Below are 25,883 nucleotides of genomic sequence, written 5' to 3'. Positions count from 1 at the left end.
AATGCCGGCGGTTGGCTCTATCACAACCGCGGAGCTGAGGTTCTTCGTTTAAGTCCTTCCATTTTCCTTGTGAAATTCCATTCAAGTGGCTTTAGAATTATGTGTTCGTGTGTGTGTGTGAGCGTTCTGCAAAGGCGCGGCGTTACCTACGGCTGGTCAATTTCACAGCAGCGTTATTGATTCTTGCTTCCTTAATATTGGGAGATGGAGAGAGAGAGCGATGGAGTCGCACCCCGTGTGTGCTGTCCTGTGTGTGCGGTCCTGTGTGTGCGGTCTTGTGTGTGCTATCCGTGTGTGCTGTTCCATGTGTGCTGTTCCGTGTGTGCTGTCCGTGCTGCCACGTGCATTAACTCTGGGGTGCCATGCAGGCATCTCGGTTTTACCGTGACCTCAAAACCCTCGATAAAATAAAATCGATGCAGTGAACACGGTTAACTTGTTGCAACGTTATTACGTTTTGTTGAAGGGTTGAATCTTCACTGCAGGATAAACCCGGACACATTTCACTTTCAGCCTGGATCTACCAGACTGTGCGCACTTCACTGTAATAAAGTTCAATGCAAGGTCTCGCTACAAATACATTTCTGCCACCCTGACCATAGATGCCAATTCTGGGCCCTCTGGGTCTAACCTGTCGGGGTCAACCCGAGTGGGATCCTTGGACTCCTACGTTTGTTTACCTGTGAAAGCAATGAAGGGAATCCTAAAACCTCAACATCTCCTCTGCAACATCATGACCTGGAGAGATGCATTGCCATGTGATTTAGTCGTGTGGGCCGTAATGTTACCACTTGGCACTGAAGGTTGTTAAAATCGTTCTTTTCCACTGCTAGTAATGGTAAAAAAAATGGCTGCCGCACATTCATAACTTTTCATTTCAGTGTCTTGAAGTTGTTGCTCTGTTCTTGTTGTGTGTTCATGTGTTGGAGTCCAGAGTTGGCACAGTCGGCACAGCTGGTGCATCTGCCAGTCATCTCAATCAGTCAAACCCATGGCACCTGCTGGGTCTGTCTCGCGACCTGTCAGCGAGCCTTCGACACTTCACGCGATAGCCTCAAAGCGCACCTGGCCTGGCACGGGCGCCGTGGTGACGTCACCGTGACTTAGTGGCGAATGGCGACTGTTGGTATTGGTGCAGAGTTGCCTCAGATTGCAGCCATTCGATTTCTCTCTCCCCGAGCTGCCTCGCGAGCTCCTCTCCGGCGAGCCATCGCCGCCACGCGCGCTCACAGCCGCGCACCCATCCTGGCGCGGGCAATGTACGCGTGGATACGATCTTCTTTTCCGAAGGTCGTCGGCGTTTGGCCAATCGATATTTAACCAGCCGCCGTGCCCCCCCCCCACCCCCTGCCGACCCCCCGGGGGGCAGTGTGCCAGTGCGTGACGGACGCAGTGACGCGTGGCGTGGCGCTGCTCCCCAAGCGGGCGCTGGACGTGATGGGCTGCGAGGTGGCGAGGCTGCTGCAGCTGACGAGCTCAACCATCGTGCCCGTGCGCTACACCGTGCCGAGAAAGGTGACCGCGAAGCTCTCGGCAAACGGCAGGGAAGTGACCTCACTTCTGAGTCTGCTCGTGATTATTTCCCAGGGAAGCGTCGCCGCGTTTCAACTCTTATCAGGAGGATCCTGCCAGGTTTTTCGCAGTAAAAGGGTGATGCTGCTGGTGTGATGCCAGTTGAGTAATTTATGGGTAATTCTTTTTAGCACTGGGATGTTTTTAGCCCAATACCGGTTAGGTTATCAGAGCGTGTTTATTAGCATGTTTTACCAAAAACGTGTGGTCAATGCAGACTTGATGCCTTGCAAGAGGTTTTTATTTGGTGTTTGAACATCTTAACACCTCCCGTTTTATTGCAGAAAGGGTAAAACCTGTTCTTATTTTTCATCACCGGTTAGGTTAGATGTTTTTAATTTGTTAGCTTTGGGAGGGAACGGAGACAACCCAGAGGAAACCCCTAACAGAAAAGCAGGGGGGGGGGGAGAGAGAGAATTTACAAACTCCACGCAAGAAAGGTGCCCGGGTTGGGTATCGAACCCAGGCCCTTCTTGCTGTGAGGCACGACTACTGTACCGCCACTCCGCCACCCAAAACATCAGTTGCTGTGCGCGCAATGTAATGGGGGGATTTCTTTTTTCCCTCTTTCAGAACACGTTTCAGTTCCATGCAGACTTGTTTGTGGACACGGCGGGAGACGTCGCTGCCATGCTGGGCTCCGACTGGTGGACGGGGCAGAACCGTGCGGTGAGCCACTCATGACGCTCTGCCATCTGGAATGCTCCGTTCGAACCACTGGCATCCGTCATAGATGGCAAGCACCAATCTTCCTTCATGTTCCGGAAAAAAAATTCCGACAGCCGTCCGTACATCTTGCCGTGCGCTTACCGGGCGTGGAGCTGGCATACCCCCCACCCCGTCGGGCGGCGTGCTGGCCTTCACAGTTGCTACTTCGCGGACAGCACCTGCCCCAAATAGTCGGTGAAGGCTATACGGGGGGTCTTTGTCTTTGTTGCGTGTGTGTGCTGGTGGGAGAGGGCTAGTGTAAGCGATTAGCGCACTGCGCTACAATTCCTGTGCACGGCCACCAACACCAGCGATGATTATCGGAACTGATCCTGGGCCTCAAACGAGTACCTCGTGCAGTGTGTAAACAAGCCCTCTTGGGAGACAAATGCGGCCGGGAGTGGTGCCGGCCACCCACACGCCCCTCGTGTGCCACTGTGACAGTCTCCGTAGGTGCTGCTCCTAGCTAACAGCACTCGCATCAAACAGTCTGTTAAGGCTACGCGGGGGGTGGTGGGGGTGGTGGGAATCTTTGTATTTGCAGGTGGAGAAGGTGAGCTTAGATCCAACAAAGAGACAGGAAGGCAGGAACGCTTCGGCGATCCTGAAACCGGCACAGCAGCCCAAGTGCAGCGTGACTCCCAGCACGCCGCACGCGGACAAAGACGACGCGAAGAAGCCACTGGCGGAGAAGAGCAGTGGCAGCGTCACGGAGGTGAGCGACGTTTGCGTCTTTTTTAAAGTTGGAGCTGTGAACTAATATTGATCCGTGCCGCATATTCAGAATTAGATTTTTCCAGTAGAGTAATCGCCTCGATATGCGTATGTTCAAGCAACAAAGTTTCGCTCGAACGAAGTTATTACCGTAGTTTTGCACAGAAAACTAAAAGATAAATAAACTCAAATGAATAAATAATGCTTTTATTGATCTACAGTACTAAATAAATAATCGGAGGCAACGGCCGATCTTGCCGTAGTCGCTCTCGTTGCTCCGTGAAGCGAGCCGTCGTCTCCGTGTCTTGCAGAAGCCCGGGGCCGGCGGGGAGATCAGCAGCAGCAAGTCGGCAGGGAAAGCCGGCAGCCCGGATGGCGCGAAGCGTCCAGCAGCTTACAGCATCGTCGGTGAGGCCCGACGCACTCACGGTGGACTGAGTCAACCAGCGACCCACGATCCGGACTCTTCACCTCGCAATTGCGAGCCGCTCGCTCCCGCCCAGAGTCGACCTGGCCGCACCTGCAACGTGGGCGCTGCCGTGGCGAGATGTTGACTACCTCGCGTGGTATACAGGTCATGGGTTCCATCCAGACCCTGACGATGCCTGTTGTGTATTTCGTGTCTGCATGTCTCTCTCTCCCCGTGGTCGTGTGTATTTTTCGCTTTTTCCTCCAAATTTATAATCCACGTGCATTCAGGGTGTTTGTCTGATGTAAATTTCTAGGTGATAAACCACTTTGTTGAGCTAACATTTGTGGCGAGGTTGCTTCTGATTTACCACGTATGGCGCGAAAGAAGTTCAACATACGTACATTCTTAAAAAGAGCTAAAAAAAAAGCCAGGTCACTTCTGAGTGGGCCTCACCTGGTAAAAAAAAATAGTTTGGTAAAAAACATAGTTTGGTAAAAAATATAGTTTGGTTTAGTCGTTCGGGAACTGGAAGCCAATGCAGCTCGGCGAGCACCGGACAGACACGGTCGGCGGTACCCGTCACGACACGAGCGGCAAAGACTTGTGTACCTGCTGCAGCTCGTTCACGTTATTTCAGCGAGACGTCTCGCGTGGTGGCGAGTTGCGATGGTCGTGTGCTCATGGCCGCGTGCTTTTCAAACGCAGGTGTGACATCCAAATTCCGTCACATGCGCGGCGTGGTGCTGCACCGCGACACGCACATCGGCAACCTGCGCAACGTGAGCCTGACCACGCCCGGAGAGTGCGACGGCATGGCGGCCAACCACCGCTTCATCGCCGTGCCCCTCGCTACCTCCGGGGGGCAACTCGCCGTGCTGCCGGTACTGCCGCAGCGCCGGCGCCTTCTCTGCACGCTTTCATTTCAATTGCACAAAACTCGGCACCCGTTCACGCACAGCCTGGACTGCTGGATTGTCGTAAGCCGGTCCCCAAAGTTCGTTCGTGTTGAACCAACTCGGCCGAAATGATGCCCTCGCAGATGGCCGCCGCGTGGCTGATGGGATGTGTCAAATACGTGCGGTGTGTTTTGTGTGGAGTGTGGAGGTACAAATTTGTGGAGGAGACGCGTTCTCTGATTATTGATTTGTTAGTCGAATCATTGCTAAACATGACCCAATGCTTCACTAGGAATAGGCCGACAAAACGTCTCCCTCATCTGTCTGTCCCTGCACAATTAAATAATCGTGAGAAGCACAGGGCCCCCTGGGATGTGTGCACAAGCGCCATGAGTTCCCACACTTGGGAAATTGTGCTGTTGGAGGCCGAGTGTTGTTGTCAAGCCATGATTTTGTACGTTTTACTTATTTCGCACGTTACGTAGCCAACCGTGCTCACCAGAGGTGCGGGGGAAGGACAAATAATGAAACATAAAAAAGCAGCTCTAAAGAAATTAGTTTTCAATGTAGATTTAAGAGTGCATAGCTCACGTGGCTTCCTTATATCGGGCGGAAGAGCTTTCCAGACGGCCGCGAGCAATGCGGTGATCGTCTTTGTTCGATGGCGAGCCAAGAGCCGCTGCTGCTGCCGCTGCTGCTGCTGCTGCCGCTGCCGCCGCCGCCGCCGCCGCCGCTGCTGCTGTGAGGGTAAGCGGAGATAGGCTACGTGAAGGCTCCCTGTGTGTGCGCGTGCGATCTGTGTTTGTGCAGCTCTCGCAGACGGGGAAGTTGCAAGACGCCGCCATTCCCACTGTGCAGAACGGCACAGCCATCGCGGACTTCTGCTGGGACCCGTTCAACCCGTGTCGCTTGGCTGTGGGTAGGCAGCCCTTCCCCCCCCCGTACCTCCGTTGAGCGCGGTTGGCTACGTACGGTGTGAAAGAAGTGCAACCTACACACATGCATTTCTTGTCTCTCCAAACAATTGCTGGCGGTCGGCCCATCCTGCCACGATGCGTTGCCCACCGCAGTGCACAAACACGCTGCCAAGCGCCAAGCGCAACCTGCGCGTGTCACGTGCGCAGTACGGCGCACCGAGTTGTTGCCTCTGTGCGATACGTAACGCATGGCGGGATGTGTAAACCGTACTTGTTACGCGGAGGGACAGATGTGTAAAGGAGGAGGCGTGTGGTATGCTTCCCTGTGCGGTGGCACGTGCAGCGGGAGAGGACGGGCGAATTCGGCTGTGGATCGTCCCAGAGGCGGGTCTCAGCAGCACGCTCACCGAGCCCCACGTGGTGCTCTCCGGTGAGACGCACCGCTCCTCACCGCTCCGCTCCTCACCGCTCCGCTCCTCACCGCTCCGCTCCTCACCGCTCCGCTCCTCACCGCTCCGCTCCTCACTGCTCCACTCCACTCCTCACCACTCCGCTCACCACTCCACTCCACACCACTCCGCTCCTCACCACTCCACTCCACTCCTCACCACTCCACTCTGCTCCACACCGTTTCACACCACTCGGCTCCAATCTGCTCTGCTCCACACCACTCCATTTTACTCCGCTCCACTCCACATGCTAACATGAGCAACATCACAAGACTGCCAAGGCGACTTGAGTTATTCTGTACGACAACTTCACGTGCATTTGTATTTATTATTCCGCTTGTTTACCCCGGAAGGGCACACCGAGTCTCAAGTAGATAGAACAAATAATAACACGCGTTTTAGTGCATTTGCGTGCTATGCATTTCCACACGATGATAAGCCACTTTGTTGAGCTATCATTTGTGGCTAGGTTGCTATGAACAAGAGCTACATAGCTCAGTGGTGACTTACCTGGTAAACTAAAAAGTTTAGTTTCAGTTTAGTGGCATGGCTGTACGTATGTTGAACTTATTGTTGCACCCTACGTCGCCCACCGTGCTAATCGGAGGAGGCTTACCCTGCCTGGTTCATCTTTAGGCCACACCGAGAAGATTTACTCCCTCAAGTTCCATCCCTTGGCTGCCGACGTGCTGGCATCCTCCTCGTACGACATGAGCGTGCGCATCTGGGACCTCAAGTCCAAGAGGCAGATCCTTCAGCTGGAGGGTCACAGTGAGCAGGTGACATGCAGCACCTCCACCCTCCCCCCCACTCGCTTGCCAGGGGAATCATCTCTCGGGCCATTGTGAGGAAACTCACGGCGCTGAACTCCCAACGACGGAGTGACGTCCATGACAAGAATTCGGGCTCGCCACCATTGTAGCCTGTAGGCACTAGAGACACGTTCCTCACAGTTCAACTGCGCCGAATATTTAACTCGCCCCGGCTTCATAACGATTGCACGCAGAAGCTGCTGAGATTTTTAAAATCGGTTTCATATCAACGCCGCATGTCAGGTGACCGATGTTATTATCATTCACATAACAGACCCTTAAGCACATTTCCAGTTACTCATCTGTGCTTGTCATTGTTGTATTAATTATTACTCGGCAGCTTTAGTTTGTTTTACTTCAAGCTCCATCGGTCGTCGAGGGTTGACGGCCACAGGCAGCTGTGTCGCGTATTCTCCTTTAGATTCGCATTGTTGTTTCTGGGAGGCCAAAAAGAATCCACCGAGGCTCACACCGCCTGACACATTGAGCGTCTGCAGTGCTGAGGTCACTGTGACGGGCCACCTCTGCTTTATCGTCGTAAATAAGCAGCCAAAACTCTTCCTTGTCCTCACATCGGACTCATGTCGATCAGACGTTCGAGACCTGAATGTCGAAACTGGCCCAGAGTTTGCTCGCGAAGAACCAACGCTGCGGAAATGTCTCTCTCCCAGATGGCTGTGCGGCCAATGGCACGTGTAAATAATACCTTTTATAATATATATACATACAGTCGTCCCCGCTTTTTTATGGTTTCCGGTTTACGACGATCCACATTTACATAAACTGGAACCCTCTTTTCCCTACAGACACTAGAAACAGTAGAAATATCACTTACCGATGTGTTTGTCCTTTTATTGACCGTATTTAACTGGGTTTAACGGGTTATTCACAGAGTCACTCGAGAATCATAGAAGCTTCACGCCAAGTCAAAACCAAACTGACCCCGTTCAATTGCGTTCGGGAGTCGTGTCGGAAGACACGTTCATGAATCAAGCTTCTGCATCGTTAATCGATCCGTGGTGGCGTTAAATAAACATCGTGAATCTGGATCGTCATGAATCAGACCGTCGTGAACCGGAGACCACCTGTACAGACGTGCATGGAGGGACTGAAAATGTGAAGAAGGCGTATTATCTGCCAAGAAGTTATTTTATTTCTTCATTCGTGTTCATTAACGAAGCTTCCGATTCTCCGCTGGCAATGCGCCCGTTTTGTCTGTGTGACCTTGTGTCTTCTGCGCGATGTGTAGAGATGGTGGGCTAATGACGGTGGTGACTGTGGATGCACTCCGTCTCACAGATCTTCTCCTTGGCCTGGAGTCCAGACGGGCAGCGGCTGGCTACGGTCAGCAAGGATGGGAAAGTGAGAATCTTCAACCCTCGTCAATCCACCAAGCCTATGCAGGTGCGCTCACCTCTGATAATTATAATGATCACGATGTTTTATGTATGTGTGTGTGTATGTTGAAGTTCTTCAGCACCGTACGTAGCCAACCATTCTAATCGGACGTGCGAGGGAAGGACAACAAACTAAACACAAGAAGCAGTTCTAAAGAAATTAGTTTTCAATCTAAATGATTTAGAAGTGCACAGCTCCAGTGACTTCCTAATATCGGAAGGTAGAACGTACCAGATGGCCACAGAAGCGCATCTGAAAGAGCGCAATGCGGTGACCACCGCCTTTGATCGATGGGTAGCCAAAGCGGCTGCGGCTGCTGCGAGGATGACCACCGGAGTTTGCGCGCGATGGAGGTTTACGCTCCTGAACGAGCTCCGCACGGTAGATGGGCAAGGTGTGTGTAAACTCGCGTGTGTGGAGTGGTGGTCACACTCCGCCCGAGTGCCCTGCGCTCCCCGTCTGTCTGGCAGGAGGGACCAGGCCCGGCCGGCAGCAGGGGCGCCAGGGTGGTCTGGGCTTTGCAGGGGACGCGGCTGCTCGTCTCGGGGTTTGACAGGTAAGCCATCGGGAGGTTGCAAGCACAGCGCAAGAAGCGCCTGGGTTCGACTCTCCCCAACTCGGGCGTGGAGTTTGTATGTACGTACGTATGTTGAACTTCTTTCGCACCATACGTAGCCAACCATGCTAATTGGAGGTGCGTGGGAAAGACAACAAACTATACACAAAAAGCAGTTCTAAAAAAATGAGTGCTGCAGTGGTTTGCTCTGGGTTCTTCAGTTTCTTCTCAAGAGCTGAAAAAAAACGTCCAATGTAGTCGGTATTGACCGGACTATCCCAATACTGACAATGTACCTGTAGATTACTTAATTGCAATTTCACTCATCAGTACACATTACACAGTGCACTTGTAATGTGCCGCAACGCCTACTTTATTGAGGGCGATATTGGCAAATAAAATAAAGATTAATTGAATGATTGAAGTTTAATGGGACCGGCAGCTCCGGGTTCGGGTTTGGTTCCAACCATCACTGGAAGGCAGTAGGCTAAGCGGTCTTCTTCTTTCGTATGGCTGACGTAGGTGCAGAGCAACGACTGCAATGTCACGTTCAGGTGCTCAAGCCAGATGACCGCGTCCGGGGCAGCGGAGTAGTGTATCATGGCTGTGATGTCTCCTTCGTATTTGTGGATCGGGCGTTGCGTCGTTATATGCTGTACGGTCTCTGTTCTGAATGACCACGGTCGCATGTCGGAGAGTTTTTCATTTTCCATTTGTGCATCAGGTATCACGCATCTACTGCCATGGTTTGTGCAGCGGATGCGGTTGAGGGTGGGCCATGAGTATTTGTCGGCTCTAAATTTCTACACGATGATAAGCCATTTGTTGAGCGATCATTTGTGATAGCCAGGTCGCTTCTGAAAAAGAGCTACACAGCTCAGCGTGGCCTTACCTGGTAAAAAATAAATAGAAATAATAAAATAATAACAATAAAACATAATAAAATAATTCTCACGACGTTTCGGCCACAACGCAAGCAGCCGTCCTCAGGTGGAGAACAGGACTTTACCGAAAGAACCAAGAAGATGAATCCCTGCAGTCACGAAAGCTTTAAATCGAAAAAATAGTCGGAGTAGTCTCTCTCACGAGCCGAGCCGCAGTGGAGCGCCACGCCGCGTTGTCTCTCTCTCGCGCAGCGGCAGCGTGCGCCAGGTGTCCCTGCACGACGCCGGCGCCCTGGCTGCCGGGCCCGTGTCCAAAGTGTCGGCCGACGTGTCGCCCTCCACGCTCATCCCCTCCTACGACCCCGACTGCCACCTCGTCTTTCTCACGGGGAAGGTATTGCCGGCCGCCTGCCCCAAAAGCCACGCAAGCGCGGGTGGTGGGTTAATGTACAGGACGTACGAAGGTTGATGGTTTGTGCGTAGATAGGGTGATGATGCAGGCACTGGCACGATATGGACACACATGGAGGATGAACAACAGGGAAATTAAAAGTGTTGTTCAGAAAAATGGAAGGAACCGCAAGGAGAGGAAGTGTTAACAGACGACATAAGGAGATTAGTGCTGGAAAAATGTGGCCACTTCTGGAGCGAATTGGCACAAGACAGAGAGAAAAGTGGAAACAAAATGTGCATTGGACACCTCCGGGGCTATCTGCCCATGGATCGTGATGGCGATGGTGATGACGATGGTGATGACGATGGTGATGACGATGGTGATGAGGGTGATACAGGCGGCACGATGGTGACATTGCGAGCGTTGGTCGCGGTGGCATAAGTGGCGATTGGTGACCGTTGACACGTGCGTGGCTGCCCGCCCCCCCGTCACCCTGTGCTAGGGCGACACACGCGTCTCTGTGTACGAGCTCAGCGCCGAACCGCCGTACTTCCTCGAGTGCTCGGGCTACAGCTCCTCCGAGCCTCACAAGGTTGTTCCCACACCACGTTTCCCAGCACCACGCTGCCCAGTGCAACGCTGCCCAGCGCAACGCTTTCCAGCACCACGCTTTACAGCTTGCTCTGGGGGGAAAGGGGGGGCTGGGCTGCCGAGCTCAGTCAACATGCTGTGGGTGGCGATCGCAGGAGGACCCAAAACCGCCGTGGAAAGTTTAAAAGTGCACGTTTCGTCCTTTGTGAGATCCGCACTTCCGATTAACGTTCAACGTACGTAGGTGTACATACAGATTGCAAACCTGTGAGCATGGCGGTAGTTTGTCCTGACCCCGACGCCTGATGTATATTTGGAGTTTGCGTGTCTCTCGCTCTTCCCGTGGTCACGTGGATTTTTCTCTGGGTCCTCCGATTTTTTCCCTCCACATTTAGAATCAACGTTGCGTTTAAAGAGCATTTGGCTGCTATAAATGTCCACGTGATGATAAGCCGCTTCGTTGCACTATCATCTGTGGCCAGGTTGCTTCTGAAAAAGAGTTACATGGCTCAGTAAGCCTCACCTCGTAAAACAAAAAGTTGAGTTTACTTTTATAATTACTTGACTATGTTTGTCTCCCCTGGAAAGCTTCACCGAGTCTCAAGATACTTTTTTCAGAAGAGTCCTGCCAGGTTTTCACTGTAGGCGGGAGGGGCGACGTTGCTGCATGTACAATACACATTCTTGTGATTACATTGTATAAATATGAAAACGCGGAAATATAGGCATGTCAAAAATTTGAGATCATCGCGCTATCTATATAAATGTCAGTATAGTGTTGCCAAGGACTGTGATGCTTGTGTATACTCGCGTGGCGGGGCGTGGGTGTGCTGCGTTCTAGCTCGTTGGTTGCGTGCGGCCGCAGGGAATGGCGTTCCTGCGCAAGACGGAGTGCAACGTGCGTGACGTGGAGTTTGCGCGCGCCCTGCGGCTGGGGAACAGCACCATCGAGCCCCTGGCGTTCAGCGTGCCGCGTGTCAAGGTGAGCGAGAGAGAGAGAGACGCCTATTGCACTTGCCCACGTGAAGGGGGCGGGCGCGTCGAGATGCAGATGGGAAGAGACGGGTGTGTGGCTGAAGGAGGTGGGAGCCTGTTTGCGGGCCCACGCCGTCGCTACGTCAACCTTGCTCAGGCTACCCAGGTGACAACCCAAGAGACGAGGAGGACAGTCTCCTTGGGGACCCCACGTGCACCTATCTGTTGCAGGTCGACTCGGCCTCAAATGAGTACCGGACGAGATGCGTAAACGTCGCCACTGGGGGGACAAAGGCGGCCGGGCGGGCGTGGTGCTGGCCACCCACCCCCTCGTGCGCCGTGCCGACCTTCATATGTGCTCACTCGCTCACAGCACATGCCCCGACAGTCTGTTAAGGCTACACGGGGGACCTTTGTCTTTGTTTCAGAGGGAGTACTTCCAGGATGACCTGTTCCCCGACACGCTGGTGTGGTGGGAGGCGGCGCTCACGGCAGACGCCTGGTTTGCCGGCACAGATGGCAAACTCAAGAAGCGCAGCTTGTGCCCCGGCGATATGCCTCCACGTAAACACCACGCAGCACGCACAGCACCACGTGTACCCTACACAGTACACTACACAGTACACTACACAGTACACACAGCACCACGTGTACACTACACAGTACACTACACAGTACACACAGCACCACGTGTACACTACACAGTACACTACACAGTACACACAGCACCACGTGTACACTACACAGTACACTACACAGTACACACAGCACCACGTGTACACTACACAGTACACTACACAGTACACTACACAGTACACACAGCACCACGTGTACACTACACAGTACACTACACAGTACACTACACAGTACACTACACAGTACACACAGCACCACGTGTACCCTACACAGTACACTACACAGTACACACAGCACCACGTGTACACTACACAGTACACTACACAGTACACACAGCACCACGTGTACACTACACAGTACACTACACAGTACACACAGCACCACGTGTACACTACACAGTACACTACACACAGCACCACGTGTACAGTACACTACACAGTACACACAGCACCACGTAAACACCACACAGTACACTACACAGTACACACAGCACCACGTGTACAGTACACTACACAGTACACACAGCACCACGTGTACACTGCACAATACACACAGCACCACGCGTACACTACACAATACACTACACAGTACACATAGCACCACGTGTACACTACACAGTACACTACACAGTACACACAGTACCACGTGTACACTACACAGTACACTACACAGTACACACAGCACCACGCGTACACTACACAGTACACACAGCACCACGTAAAAACCACACAGCACGCACAACACCACGTGTACACCACACAGTACACACAGCACCACGTGTACACCACACAGTACACACAGCACCACGTAAACACCACACAGCACGCACAACACCACGTGTACAGTACACTACACAGTACACACAGCACCACGTGTACACTACACAGTACACTACACAGTACACACAGCACCACGTGTGCACAATCGCGCGCGTTGCACTCGCACGGTCAATGTCACGTGAATGACAGCGCGGTTCCCAGTTGGTTCAACTTCAGCGGGTTGGTGGCACTGGTCCCTGTGGCCCCACAGTGTCGAGCGTCCCGCGAGAGGAGACGACCAGGAAGTACGCCGGCGGCAACTCCTACGCCGAGGAGAAGTCGGACCAGCAGAAGAAAGAGGAGGTTAGCAGCACCGCGGGGGAGAGGGCGGCACGGGGCGGCACCAGTGGCAACGCTCGTGCCGCACGGCAACAAGGTCGCGGGGTTCGATCCCTAAACCTGGGCGCATTTCTGCGTGGGCTTTTTATGTCCCCCCCCTGTTCTGCTTGGGTTTGATTCATCTGGCCCCTCTCCGGTTTCTGGGCCGTAGCTAAAAAATTGTAACAAAGTCCAACGCAACTGCCATCTGCCAAAACATCCCAATGCTGAAAATCTACCTACAAATTACTCGGTTGTGATTATTATGTGTAGCAGCATTGCCTCCTCCTGCTGCTGCAACAACCTGACAGGACCCCTCCCCCGGAAAAGAGACTTAGTGAGGCTTTCCTGGGTAACCAAGCGTAATAACAATGAAGCAATGTAGTTTAGCTTGCCGTGTTGTCATCTGGGAGATGCGCTTTGAGATTTTCTGGGATGCCAGGTGCTATTCAAGAACACCACCTCGCCTGGCACGCAGGAGGTCGCGAGTGGTGGTTTCCTAAATTCTGTCCTCGGTGTGTCCTAAAAGCTGTGCCGTGAATCTGTTTTTCCCGGTTTAGTAATTTCTGGCCTCATGATACGGGAAAGGATGTGGGTAGATGTTAACTACCTCGCCTGGTATGCACGAGGTCATGGCCCCGATCCTGACCCTGATGCCTGCTGTATATTTTGAGTTTTCATGTCTCTCCCTCTCCATGGTCGCGTGGATTTTTCTCTGGGTCCTCCAGTTTTTCCCTCCACATTTAGAATCAACCTCACGCATTTCATATTAATTGGCTGCTATAAATGTCCACACGATGAAAAGTCACTTCGTTGTGATTTGCCAGGTCGCTTCTGAAAAAGAGCTATATAAAAGTTAATAGTTTATATAATGATGATGATGTGTTTACATCTCCCTTCCTGCCTCAGCTGCTGAATGCCATGGTCTCGAAGCTCTCCTCGCGGGATGATCCTCTACCGCAAGACGAGATGGAGGGAGTGGATGACGATGAATGGGTAAGCTGATCCTTGACGTTGCTACGTGTCCCAAGAAGAAGCAAGGCTACAGCTTGAAAATTAACTTGCTACATTGCTTCATTTCCTATCACACAGCAAACACAAAGTATTTACATTGTTCTATTTGATTATATGTTTCATCGGAAAGGTCTTCCGTGATTTGTTGGTAGCTTAGATGAACAACTTTGCCGGAACGTCGTGCTGGAGTAAATTGTTCAATGCAAAGGCGATGCATCCTCTGTTTCTGTAACATTTGCTCCACAATGACACGTTTGCGTACGAGTGCTGTGGCTTTTTTACATTGTCATTATCTTGTCACGGGCTAACCGCTATGCGTGTGTGTCGTCTGTTTGCGCGTCTGTGTGTATCTATGTGCGTGTCTGTGTGTATCTATGTGCGTGTCTGTGTACGCGTCTGTGTGTGCCTGTCTGCGTCTGTGTGTGTCGTCTGTTTGCGCGTCTTTGTGTATCTATGTGCGTCTGTGTGCGGCAGGATGATTGACGCTCGCGTTGGAGATGCTGGGTTACAGCCCAGCCCAGCGTGCCGGCTCGTGACGCCGACCAGGCGGAGGGCGTCAGGATGTGTGTGGTGGTGGTGGTGATCCAGGAGCACCATGAATACAGGGTCCTTTGTACAACCTCCTGATTTTTCTTGCACACGATTCGGAGTGTGTGGTATTTTCCAAAACGACTGATCACCGTGTTGACCACAGCACTCCCTTGTTATTGGAGAGGGAATACGCTCCGGAGATGCTCATGATTAGCAGATATTGGCCTATGAAAACCTATATTTTTTATGCATTTTCTGAAATCAATAGGTAAACAAGGTATTAAATACTCTTGGGTTCTTTCGGTAAAGTCACGTGGGTATAAAAGAACCAAAGAGTATGGATTCCTGCAGTCACGGAAGCTTCAAATCAAGGTATTAAATACATGAAAATTATCATAACACAAAAAAATTGGTTATAATAAAACAAAGAACCAAGTATTAAATAATCGTTTATAAATGAACTTATCTTGAGTACATCACTTAATCTCGATTCATCGGGGATACCAAGTTCGTGCCGTACTTCACTTGCAATGCACGCACGTTTGTAAAACTTTGATGATTGTGATCCATGTCCACTAACCTGCATTGACCAGCGTGGTGAAGTTTGGCAGATAGGGCCCCATGGCCAAGACAATGTATGGAGGCCTTCATCCAACAGTGGATTGATTAACGACTGAAAATTATTGTTCTTGAACTAATTCTTTTTCTATAAATGTAGCTTTACTTAGCCTAAAATACATGCTTTGAATTATCAAACTAAACAGAAGCATAACTTGAACAGTTAAAATACTTGTGTAAGTTATAATGTTGTAAACCTTTGTTAGATGACCGTTTTTTAAAGGTGCTTAAGAGCGATCAAGTTAGGCCTCTTAACGGACCATGCGTTTGCCTGACACCCCTAAGGTCGTGTGTGACCCTTAGATTAAGGGGTGATCTTAACATTTAATTCAGAAATGAATTTTTTCCCTTTTCGTTGAGGAATTGAATGCTTTGGCAAGCTCAAAATGATGGGACCATTTAAAATAAACAAAATACTGTGTTTGTAAAACATGGGAATGAAGTTGGACTCAAGCAGCACACGTCGTGTGTATGGAAATAATAGCGGGCATTAAACGGGAAGGGGCACCGCGGTGGTGAGACAAGTGAATAAAAATCGTTAAGATAACCAAATATAAACCAGAGCAAATACAACTGAAAGCAAAACCAACCATAAGGTCACTCACCCACAAGAACACTGACCCACGAGGTTACTCGGCAACCCACTTGGCCACCCAGGCACCGAATAAGCCACGGGCTACGAGGCCACTCGCCCACGAGGCAATCCAGCCCCCCACCAGATCACTCGGCTACCAACCAGTGCACCCACTCGCCAACCTGTGCACCCACTCGCCAACCAGATCACTCCGCTACCAACCAGTGCACCCACTCGCCAACCTGTGCACCCACTCGCCAACCAGATCACTCGGCTACCAACCAGTGCACCCACTCGCCAACCAGATCACTCCGCTACCAACCAGTGCACCCACTCGCCAACCTGTGCACCCACTCGCCAACCAGATCACTCGGCTACCAACCAGTGCACCCACTCGCCAACCTGTGCACCCACTCGCCAACCAGATCACTCCGCTACCAACCTGTGCACCCACTCGCCAACCAGATCACTCCGCTACCAACCAGTGCACCCACTCGCCAACCAGGCCACCCAGCCACCCACTAGGCCAGGGGTCGGCAACCTGCATCTCCAGAGCCGCATGCGGCTCTTTAAGGACTGCTTTGTGACATTTAGTAAGGACCACCATCTCGTATTCACATGCATTGTGGTTCTTGAAATAGAGGGTTTTTACCGAATTCAATTCTTTTATTTTGGTAGCCAACCCCGACGAGGTCACAAGGACATTCACTCACGAGGCCAGAGAGCCATTCACCCACTAGATGGTGCATGGTACTGGCCTGAGACGAGGCCACGAACCAGGCTGCTGCTGCTGCCTCTGGTGCAGGACAGATATTATTAGAGCGTATTTTTGTTTGCATGTTCACCACAAAGTGCTGTGTGTGCTTAATCCAGACTGATTCCTTGCAAAAGATTTCTATTTGGTATTTGAACATCTTAACACAACTTGTATTGCCACAAAGGGGTAAAACATTCCTATTGTTTCTCGCATGTATACGACCAAACAATTCGCTGCAAGCCCGTTTTAGAAGAGCATTCGAATCAGCCCTGTAACGCTTTAAACGCTTTCCCTCTTTTTACATAAAAAAAACTGAATTTGTGACATTGTTAAGCAAGGACAGAACACCACTTTTTTTGATGTAAAAAATAAAAGCACGGAACCTTAAACAGCAAATCTGTGTTTCTGTTTTGTTTCACCTTCACCCCATACTTGTTGTTTCACCTTGAGGGAGTTTGACGAGTTGTTGGTGAAGCTTTGCGACGTTTGCCGATTTGAAAACTCCAGCAGCTGCACACGACGGCACTGGGAAGACGACGGAGACGCGCGCGAGAGTTGTACACCACTTCTATGACCCCCACCCCACTCGCACCACCACAGCCCACTCGATATCGATTAATCGGGAGGGATAATCGTCATCGGCGTTGGGGGCCGTGATTAGGAATCGAAGTAGGGTCGCCGCACAATCACAACAATCTACAGTATATAACAATCTATATAGATACATAATCTATATAAGCAACAATCTATAGTATATAACAATCTATATAGATACATAATCTATATAAGCAACAATCTATAGTATATAACAATCTATATAGATACATAATCTATATAAGCAACAATCTACAGTATATAACAATCTATATAGATACATAATCTATATAAGCAACAATCTACAGTATATAACAATCTATATAGATACATAATCTATATAAGCAACAATCTACAGTATATAACAATCTATATAGATACATAATCTATATAAGCAACAATCTATAGTATATAACAATCTATATAGATACATAATCTATATAAGCAACAATCTATAGTATATAACAATCTATATAGATACATAATTTATATAAGCAACAATCTATAGATAAACAACAGTATATATAAACGACAATCTATATAGAATTATAGATAAACAACAATATATATAAAACGCCGAACTTTGTCCGTGATGACCGCTGCACTTGCCGTCGAGTCCCTGCAGGGGGCGCCTCGGCTTGCACGGCGGCGGCGGCGGCGCACGGACAGACGTTCGATTACGTCGGAATCGATCTGCAGGACGAGGCGATTTGCTCTCGATTCCCAGAATCGACTGGCCCCCAACCGACACGACTTTGCCATTTGTTTGGCGACAATTTCCCATTCTCCCCGCACGCGCTACCCGTTGATAAGCGCACTACTTCATCTATCTTTCTCTACTATGATGCATAATACACTAATATGAGATACAACTTCTAAACGGAGCGTCGGGTGCTTGCGTGGAAGCGCCGTTCGTGTGCACATTTTGTGACTTTCCTGGCCGAATTCCGGAATTGCTTTTGTGAACAACTCGTAATTATTAGAATTACATTTATATCGGCGGGTTTACTTCAAGTATTTTAAAGCGCTGTACCAGGACACAGCAGGATAGAAATAATATAAATACATTTGAAGAATCGTTTACTAATATGCTTGTAATACTCGGTTCATCAGAGCCGAGTTTTACAAGCAAAAAACCCAACTTCTGGTTCGCAGTGGCACACCGGTGAGCCCCTTGTCAGTGCCCTTACCCTATTACAGACCAAATCAGACCGTGTTGGTCACCCCGTGCCCTTACAAATCTCAACGTTCATCCAACAAAGTTCCGTCACAAGGTACACAAACACACACAGACAAAAACAAATGTTTCCCCGTATTGAAACGGCCTGTACGCCGTATGAACCTGGAAACTAAATTTCCCTGCACAAGAAGAACGGTGTACGGGGTTTAAACCGTGTGGGTTGATACGGTATGGGGATAGGTGACCGGTGAAAGAACGTAAAAAATAAGCGACTAAAACTAGCGACGCTCTTTCACGAACACAACAAGGATGGAATAAGGAGGGGGGAGGGGGGGACAAATATATGTTGACGAAGCGATCACGATCAGTCACGGGCCACGTCCAGTGTGATCCACACAGACTACGCCTCACGCTCCTCTGCCCAATATCTATTGGAGCTATATCTGTCAAGGAGCGTGAACTCCGACAGGGATGTTTTTGTTTTTTTCACAGTCGGCAATGATTGAATTCCTGAATTCCCAAGACTAATGGGATGATAGCGACTCCAGGGAGAGTAGCAGCAGGATGATGATGGGCTCGGGGAGAAGAGATGGCGGGTTGTTCTAAGGGAGGAATGGAAGCTGCAGGTTGTTGTTTTGCCCACTCCAAAGATAAGGCCGGCATCCTCTGGTCTCGGTGGATGCATCTCTGGTCTCCGTGCTGAACTTAGATGTGTCTGTCTTCTTGGTGAAGCCCCCAGTGGTCTGGACAGAGGAATCTCCGAGTCCATTGTCGATCACAACCACCGGCCCACTCCAAGGATAAGGCCCGCATCCTCAGTTTTGCGTGTGGTGAAATGTTTACTACCTCGCCTGGTATAAAGGTGGCCAGGGGTTCAATCCCAATCCTGACGCCTGCTGGATATTTTTGGAGTTTGCATCTCTCCCCGTGGTCGCGTGGATTTTTCTCCGAGTCCTCCAGGTTTTCCTTCCACATTTAGAATCAACATCACGCGTTTACAGTATTTGGCTGCTATACATTTCCACGTGATAAGCCACTTCGTTGAGCAATCATTTGTGGCCAGTGGGCCTTACCTGGTAAAATGAAAAATCTTACAAGTTTAGTTTAAAGTCCAGGCTCCACCACTGACGAGTCAATTTAAATCACCGCAAAAGTTATAATTCTCATATCATACAAAACATTTGATCACTTTATGCATTTCACAATATGTGCATTTGGGCTTTGTGTTTGCACATTTTTTGTATTTCGTGATTTTCTTTACTGAAAATGTGTATATAATATTTGGCCATTAAATGTTTGGGAATAATGTATTTGGTCTCGCATTCCACTCGCACGAGATGTCAGCATCGCAAGCGTGCCACGAGAGGGCACCTTTCGTTCTTCGCGCAAGCAGAGCGAAGGTCAAGTGACGAGCCAGTTGAATTAAAGTCCCTTTTTTTTTACAAAGAATGAAACGAAAGATTATCTTTGGAAAATACTTTAATATTCTGATATGCTACATTCAACCGACAAGTGTTTATACAATATCTTCTTTAAAATGATCTATTATGTACAGTGAAGGCTACAAAAGAGCATCTGCACCCAATAATGTAGTACAGATCATGCCAGGACATGCAGTGGCATTGTTGAACCTACAGTATATATTACAACCCCTCGATTAAACAAGGGAAAAACAAGAGCATGGTATTGACCTACCACCATGTGAAAAAGTACTCCGATGTTGAATTCAAATGACCCGCTGAATCACAGCATGAGACACAACGGAAAAATCTGCAGGTCCTTTAGACACAACTCCATAAGGGTACCATCTGTATGTACATACACAATAAATATAAATACCTTCTTGGTAAAAAATATTTTAAAGTCAGCAGTAAGTTTTACTGTGAATGCATGCACACAAAATACTGAGGTTTGAGGTACAATGAGTTTTGAAACGTACTGGATATAAAGAATACAGCATAGAATACAGTACCGATATATAAAGTGAAGTCTACGCATGAGTAGAAAAATAAACCGTTCTAAATTATCAAAATTCATGCAGTAGAGGCTCCACGGTATATTTTTTTAATCAAAATAACTCCGGAACCACCGGCACTGCTGTAAATCTGCGATTTTTTTTTTTACAATATATAATCTTTTAAATACAAAATACACAATTTAGTAAACAAATAGTGTCTCTTATTGGTTCCCTTATTTCCCCCAAAACATGCTACATCAGGCCAGTGGATAATCCAAAACAAGAAGATGCCGTACAAAATAACAACAGCAACAAGAGAATATCTTAATAGTTCATGAAGGTGAATCGTTTCTTCCAGCCTCGCCAGTGCACAAGGTGATGACGGGTTCAAGTTCAATACTGCTTTGCTGCTCTGCGCATCCTCCGCGATTGCGGATGTACGAGGTCCACGGCGGTCACCAATCGCTATTCGATTCGCTCCACCTTCCCATTGATCTTCTCCTCGTATATCGGAAGAATCGCGTCGTCATCTTGCACCTCTTCGTAGACAACGCCACAGTCGAAGTCCTCGCTGGCCTTCTTGAAGTAGTATCTGCAAACAACAAAAAAGACACGCGCCGCTTAATATGGGTTCAACCCGCACTCAGTCGTTACATTCGGTTTACCGAACAAATACAAACTATAAGGTCGCGCTTGTTACTACACGCAAAGTGCTTGTCACAAATGAACCACGCTACCTCGCTTATCTCAAGGAGCATAAATCATCAACGTAAACTCCGGTGGTCATCCTCGCAGCAGCGGATTTTGGCTGGCCATCAAACAAAGACGACCACTGCATCGCGCGCTTTCAGATGCTCTTCCTTCCTATAATAGGAAGCCACTGGAGCTATGCACTTTTAAATGAAAATTGAAAACGTATTGCTTTTGTGTTTGGGTTGTTGTTCTTCCTCCGCACCTCCAATTAGCAGGGTTGGCTACATACAGTGCAAGAGAAGTTCAACATAACATACATAAATGAGCAAGAATGACCAAGGACATGTTTTTAAGAATATTAATTCATGCCCAATGTCATTTTCAGATTGGCAAGGAGGAAATTTGTGTGATATTTTATTTTTGACTTGCCAGCAGCTTCACGAATGTCTGCGGTTTTCAACATTTTACTCCAACTTGGTAAACCCTCACCCACCTAAAACCTTTTATTTAGTCTACCGTAAAAGATCAGAGCCACAGAGGCCAACACGATGCTTGAGACGTTAGGGTACAGTGCTAGATAGCGAGCCAACGCTCTGAAAATAAGCGAGGAGGAGGGGGACAGAAAAAAACTTAAAAAGAACCATTAAGGGAAAACAAGTTTGACAAATGTAAACAGAATAAGCCTTGCACTGCAGGGCCCTTAAGGGGTTCAATATAAACAATAATGAATAGTGTTAGAGCCCGAGCCAAGTTACCAGAGTAAAGTATGTCACGTATGCCAGCATATCTGTATTTGGCAGTCAGTAATTTCTTCGGCCAGAGGTGAACAAATGTCCTGTTCAGTTCTTACAGAGGCTGCAAAGGAAGCGATTCATCCTTGCCCATGACTTGAAATGGGAACTCTCTTGACCCAACGACTCTGGTAAAAAAATAAGTTTCTTGGACATTTAGCTTATCGGGCAAACAGTACAATCTTGTTATAAAGGTAGCGGTTGCTGTACAGGCAGAATCTGCATCGTGTTTAACAGTATTCTGAGCATGTAAAATGTTCCTATAAAAAAGGGAACTACAACTGGCCATCCTTGGGCCTACACTGGCATGCGAGGAGGATTTTTTGCAAGGACATTAACAAGAAATAATTCGCGCAATGTAGCTGATCATGAGCAACACACACACATCGGTGCAAACACCGCAAAGCGAACTTAACTCCAACCACTACATATGTGCCCCGTCACAAGAGACGATCTGAGAAACTGCCAAAAATCACAAGTCTGATGCCAACTGATACTAAAAATATTTTTCAAGCTTAAAATGAGATTCGTTTGCCGAAACTAATTGCAAATTGGAGAAGCTTAGAATAGTGTGATGTTACATCTTACTACCTCCTATAGCTTAGATGGCTAAAACCAGGTCATCTACATTTTACACTTCATGCCATTCCAAACAACGAGTGTGCAAGGACTGATTAGTGTAGAGCGAACAAGGCAGAGTTGATAATAAACGACCGCACCCAAAGACAAAGATCCCCGTATAGCCTTAACAGACTGTTGGGGAAAGTGGTGCGAGCGAGCACCTATCAAGGCCGGCACGGCACATGATGGGGTGGGTGACCAGCACCACACCCAGCCGCCTTTGTCTCCCAAGTGGCGACATTTTCCCCTCGCACCAGGTACTCATTTGAGCCCGAGTCGACCTAGGGGAGGCTCGGTGCCAGTTCAGATAATCGTTACAGCCTTGAGCGGAATTCGAACACGGGTCGCCGGGTTCGTGGCACGGCGCGCTAAACCGCTGCACGACCGCTCCCCCACCACCCCACCTACACACAGACACCCACCCATTGTCAGGACTAACAGGTCACTCCTCATCAGGAGTGAACAAACCAAAGAGAGAGAGCAGCCAAGTTAATGTACAGGCCCTTGATCTTCTTCAGTCTGCGAGTCATTCAGCTACGGCTAATGAGCCAAACGAGAATGAAGAGAGGCACACAGTGCAACAAGCAGATATTAAAGGGGTCCTCTGATCCTTAGGCACCTGTCAACGTGAGCCTCTTATTAACGTGCCTTGCATTCCTTCCCGCCACTGCCAATAATGGTTCCTCTTTACCGGGCGCCACATTGCCCAATGACAGAGTGGCTACGGAGCAAGTGAGCGCCGCCACCACCACCACCACCGCCACCACCGCCGCTGAATTCTCTTGCACCAAGCAGCAGGGTAGAGTTAACCGGTCCTCGCTTGGAGAAAGGAAAAATAAAATGTCTCGACAGACAACTCTTAAATATAAATATTTTTTCCACCCTTCGTCGTGTTTAATACTAAAGCATGTTTAAACAGGAAGCAGTGGGTTCTGTACGATGCAAAAAAAAGACAAAGTAACGGTAAACTTTCATAATTTTTTACAGCAAATATGCAAATTGCCTTGATAGGGCAGCAGCTTGATAGGGTAGCTTGATAGGGTAGCTTGATAATTATATCACGGTTGGCAAAATGCTTCCAAAAGCTTCTGCAGCAGTGAAAATGTTACAAATCACTGCTCAACAATTCACGGCTTACCAAGCCCTCATGGCTCTTTTAACCAAGGACATTCTGCTTATAACACGATGCTTCTTGGTTATATATCTCGAACACGATAACTCACATTTCCCCCAGAGCAAGGCGTATTTTACACGAACCGCTCCAACATCCACACATCGTATTTTAATACAGCTGGCGCCTAAGCTCCTTCTCCCAGCACTCCATTTTCTCTCGAAATCAGTTACAACTCAGATTCCTAAACTGAAAACCCACTTTCTACATTGAAAATAATTTCTTTAGAACTGCGTGTTGTTGAGTTCAGTGTTGCTTGTCCTTCCCCCGTACCTTCGATTAGCACGGTTGGCTACGTGCGGTGTGATAGAAACTCAACGTACATACATTGACCTAAACTTTGCCTTTAACTTCCTCAATAGTTTCTAACAATACTGGATCTTTAACGTGAATTAAAACCCAAGGCGGAACACTGGAGAAATCTTACTAGGGCAAGACGCATTGTATGCCGTAAGGCTGCACTTACATTCTTCAGCGCTGCTAGTGCTAGTTAACGGTTAACCTTGCCCTAACGAGGGAGACTGCGCACAGGGACATCTGGCTCCAATATTGCAATGACAAAAAAATTGGTAGGACATTTTTTCTGGTGACCGTCAATAAAGATTGAATTTAACAAAGGGAGCATTCTACAGTTTTCTAAGATCATCCGTTTTAACTAGCCTTGTACCCAAGCTTGCCCACGCACTGAGAGTAAATCTACGTACTCCAAAGAGGGTGCCAACACTTGCCTTGGTGCCAATTCAATGAAAGGCGAATAAAAAAGAAAATATCAAACGCTTTGAGAGTTTTGTAGTTTTTTTTTGGTTTGCCGTGTGGTTTCTCCTTTGCTTCAGCTGTTTCCAGTTCCTACAACTGTCTCACTCTTTTTGTCTCAATTTCACCCTGAATGATTCAAGATGAGCTTTGGGCCAGCTTTCAAAGAGACGGCGGACATTGGGAAAAAAATAGCCATGCAGCTCTCGCTAATTGCAAACAGCTGCATCGAAAACGTGTTTCATCTGTGGTACCAGACTCCTGGAGGTCCAATGGCTAAGTCGAGGAATGTTTCAATGCGAGCCCAAAAACATTCAACGCAATATGCCGTGATCGCTTCCAGAGAAAGGGGGGGGGGTGGGAGGAAAAAAAACACAAACCCCAAAGCTGGCCCCAAATAATCTTTGCTTATTGAACCTTCAACATTCTTAACTCAATTAAATTATTACACTTTCATTTTCAACAGCAGCAACAACAAAAAACCCGCACCGCCGATAATCTCTTCATTGCAGAACTGCATTTTTCATTCGTTCGAATGTCGTGGGTACAATTAACATTCTCACAGCAACATTCGGGTTTTATAGAAATATGTAAAGCGGTGGAGGTTTTGTTATTTAGTATCATTGTTGTTGTTGTTTTTTGTTTCTATGAAAACAACCGTGACGTAAAACAGGTTTTCGAACAATACACATTGATGCCCCACCGGCTTCACATCTGCATTGCATTTTCCTATTGATGCATAGACAGAAAGTCGCCAGCTATTAAACCAGTAAACAAGGCACGGCTACGGACTTGCCCGCTGCGATAAATCACATTCTACACACACAAAAAACCGTATGATCGGAGGAGCAAGTTTAATTCGTAGCGTTTTTTTTGTTCTAAACGTTTGCAGGCTGTACGCACATTGGAAGGTTGCGTAATAAAGGCACGGGAGCTCTGCAGTCCGCGGTCCATGTATTTAAGGTGAACAAGTGCAATTCTACGCATCTGAAAAATGCCCAAATCGTAGATTTGCTTTTACCAAGACCAGGCAAACAAGGTGGTGTGCGGTGTGGGGATACTTATAGTCGCTTTGGGCCTGAGGTTTGAAAAAAAGCAAATAAAAATATTTGCCAAGCTACTATTATTTTGTCACGTGTGGGACCCACTTCTACCTCCAACACCCCCCCCCCCATCCACCCAGCCAGCACTCAGCAAGCCGGTACCAGCCCCGACGACTTCAAAAGGCCAAGGGGGGGGAGGGGGGGTATTCTCCCTCTGGCAGTGGCACAAGAGGCGCGAGAGGGCAAGCATGGCTGAACCCTCCAACCCCCCATGGGACCTGGTCAAACACGCTGGGCAAATACAGCTCTAACCCCTGACCCCCCTTCAAGGGTTGCAGAGTGCTCAGGATCTGGGATAAGGGGGGGAGAAGCGAGATGATAACTCCGCTGACATTACCCCGCTCTCCGACAACCGTAAAACAATCTCAATGCGAGTATTCCAACAATCGCTCCCATGTCTTTTACAACGTCCCACGGTTATACCATCTAGTCGAGCAGCTTTCCATTCTCTCATACTGTCAAGGGCAGAGCATTCT

The 25,883-nt window shown here is 48.8% G+C and overlaps 2 protein-coding genes across 3 annotated transcripts in view; one reads left to right on the top strand and one right to left on the bottom strand.

The window, feature by feature from the left end:
* The window catches only part of CORO7 (coronin 7), a 31,685-nt gene extending 14,752 nt beyond the window's left edge, over nt 1–16,933 (top strand). Inside the window, exons 13-29 of the mRNA XM_078601105.1 lie at nt 1,370–1,515; nt 2,146–2,241; nt 2,825–2,995; nt 3,306–3,402; nt 4,112–4,287; nt 5,113–5,221; nt 5,563–5,649; nt 6,305–6,447; nt 7,780–7,884; nt 8,349–8,434; nt 9,571–9,712; nt 10,215–10,304; nt 11,169–11,285; nt 11,707–11,842; nt 12,944–13,035; nt 13,960–14,046; nt 14,539–16,933. Coding sequence (XP_078457231.1) covers nt 1,370–1,515; nt 2,146–2,241; nt 2,825–2,995; nt 3,306–3,402; nt 4,112–4,287; nt 5,113–5,221; nt 5,563–5,649; nt 6,305–6,447; nt 7,780–7,884; nt 8,349–8,434; nt 9,571–9,712; nt 10,215–10,304; nt 11,169–11,285; nt 11,707–11,842; nt 12,944–13,035; nt 13,960–14,046; nt 14,539–14,547 — 1,889 coding nt within the window. The 3' untranslated portion in view covers nt 14,548–16,933. The remainder of the gene's footprint in view (nt 1–1,369; nt 1,516–2,145; nt 2,242–2,824; nt 2,996–3,305; nt 3,403–4,111; nt 4,288–5,112; nt 5,222–5,562; nt 5,650–6,304; nt 6,448–7,779; nt 7,885–8,348; nt 8,435–9,570; nt 9,713–10,214; nt 10,305–11,168; nt 11,286–11,706; nt 11,843–12,943; nt 13,036–13,959; nt 14,047–14,538) is intronic.
* Nucleotides 16,934–19,779: 2,846 nt separating this feature from the next.
* The window catches only part of LOC144722729 (axin-1-like), a 34,763-nt gene continuing 28,659 nt past the window's right edge, over nt 19,780–25,883 (bottom strand). For both annotated transcript variants that reach the window (XM_078601083.1, XM_078601092.1), the window contains exon 11: nt 19,780–20,867. In XM_078601083.1, the coding sequence (XP_078457209.1) occupies nt 20,741–20,867 (127 nt within the window). In that variant the 3' untranslated portion in view covers nt 19,780–20,740. The remainder of the gene's footprint in view (nt 20,868–25,883) is intronic.

This window comes from Lampetra planeri, chromosome 1 (assembly GCF_965212315.1).
Source record: "Lampetra planeri chromosome 1, kcLamPlan1.2.h2, whole genome shotgun sequence".
Lineage (NCBI taxonomy): Eukaryota > Metazoa > Chordata > Hyperoartia > Petromyzontiformes > Petromyzontidae > Lampetra > Lampetra planeri.
Note: the sequence above shows the minus strand (reverse complement) of the source record. Positions and strands in the feature narration are given on the sequence as shown.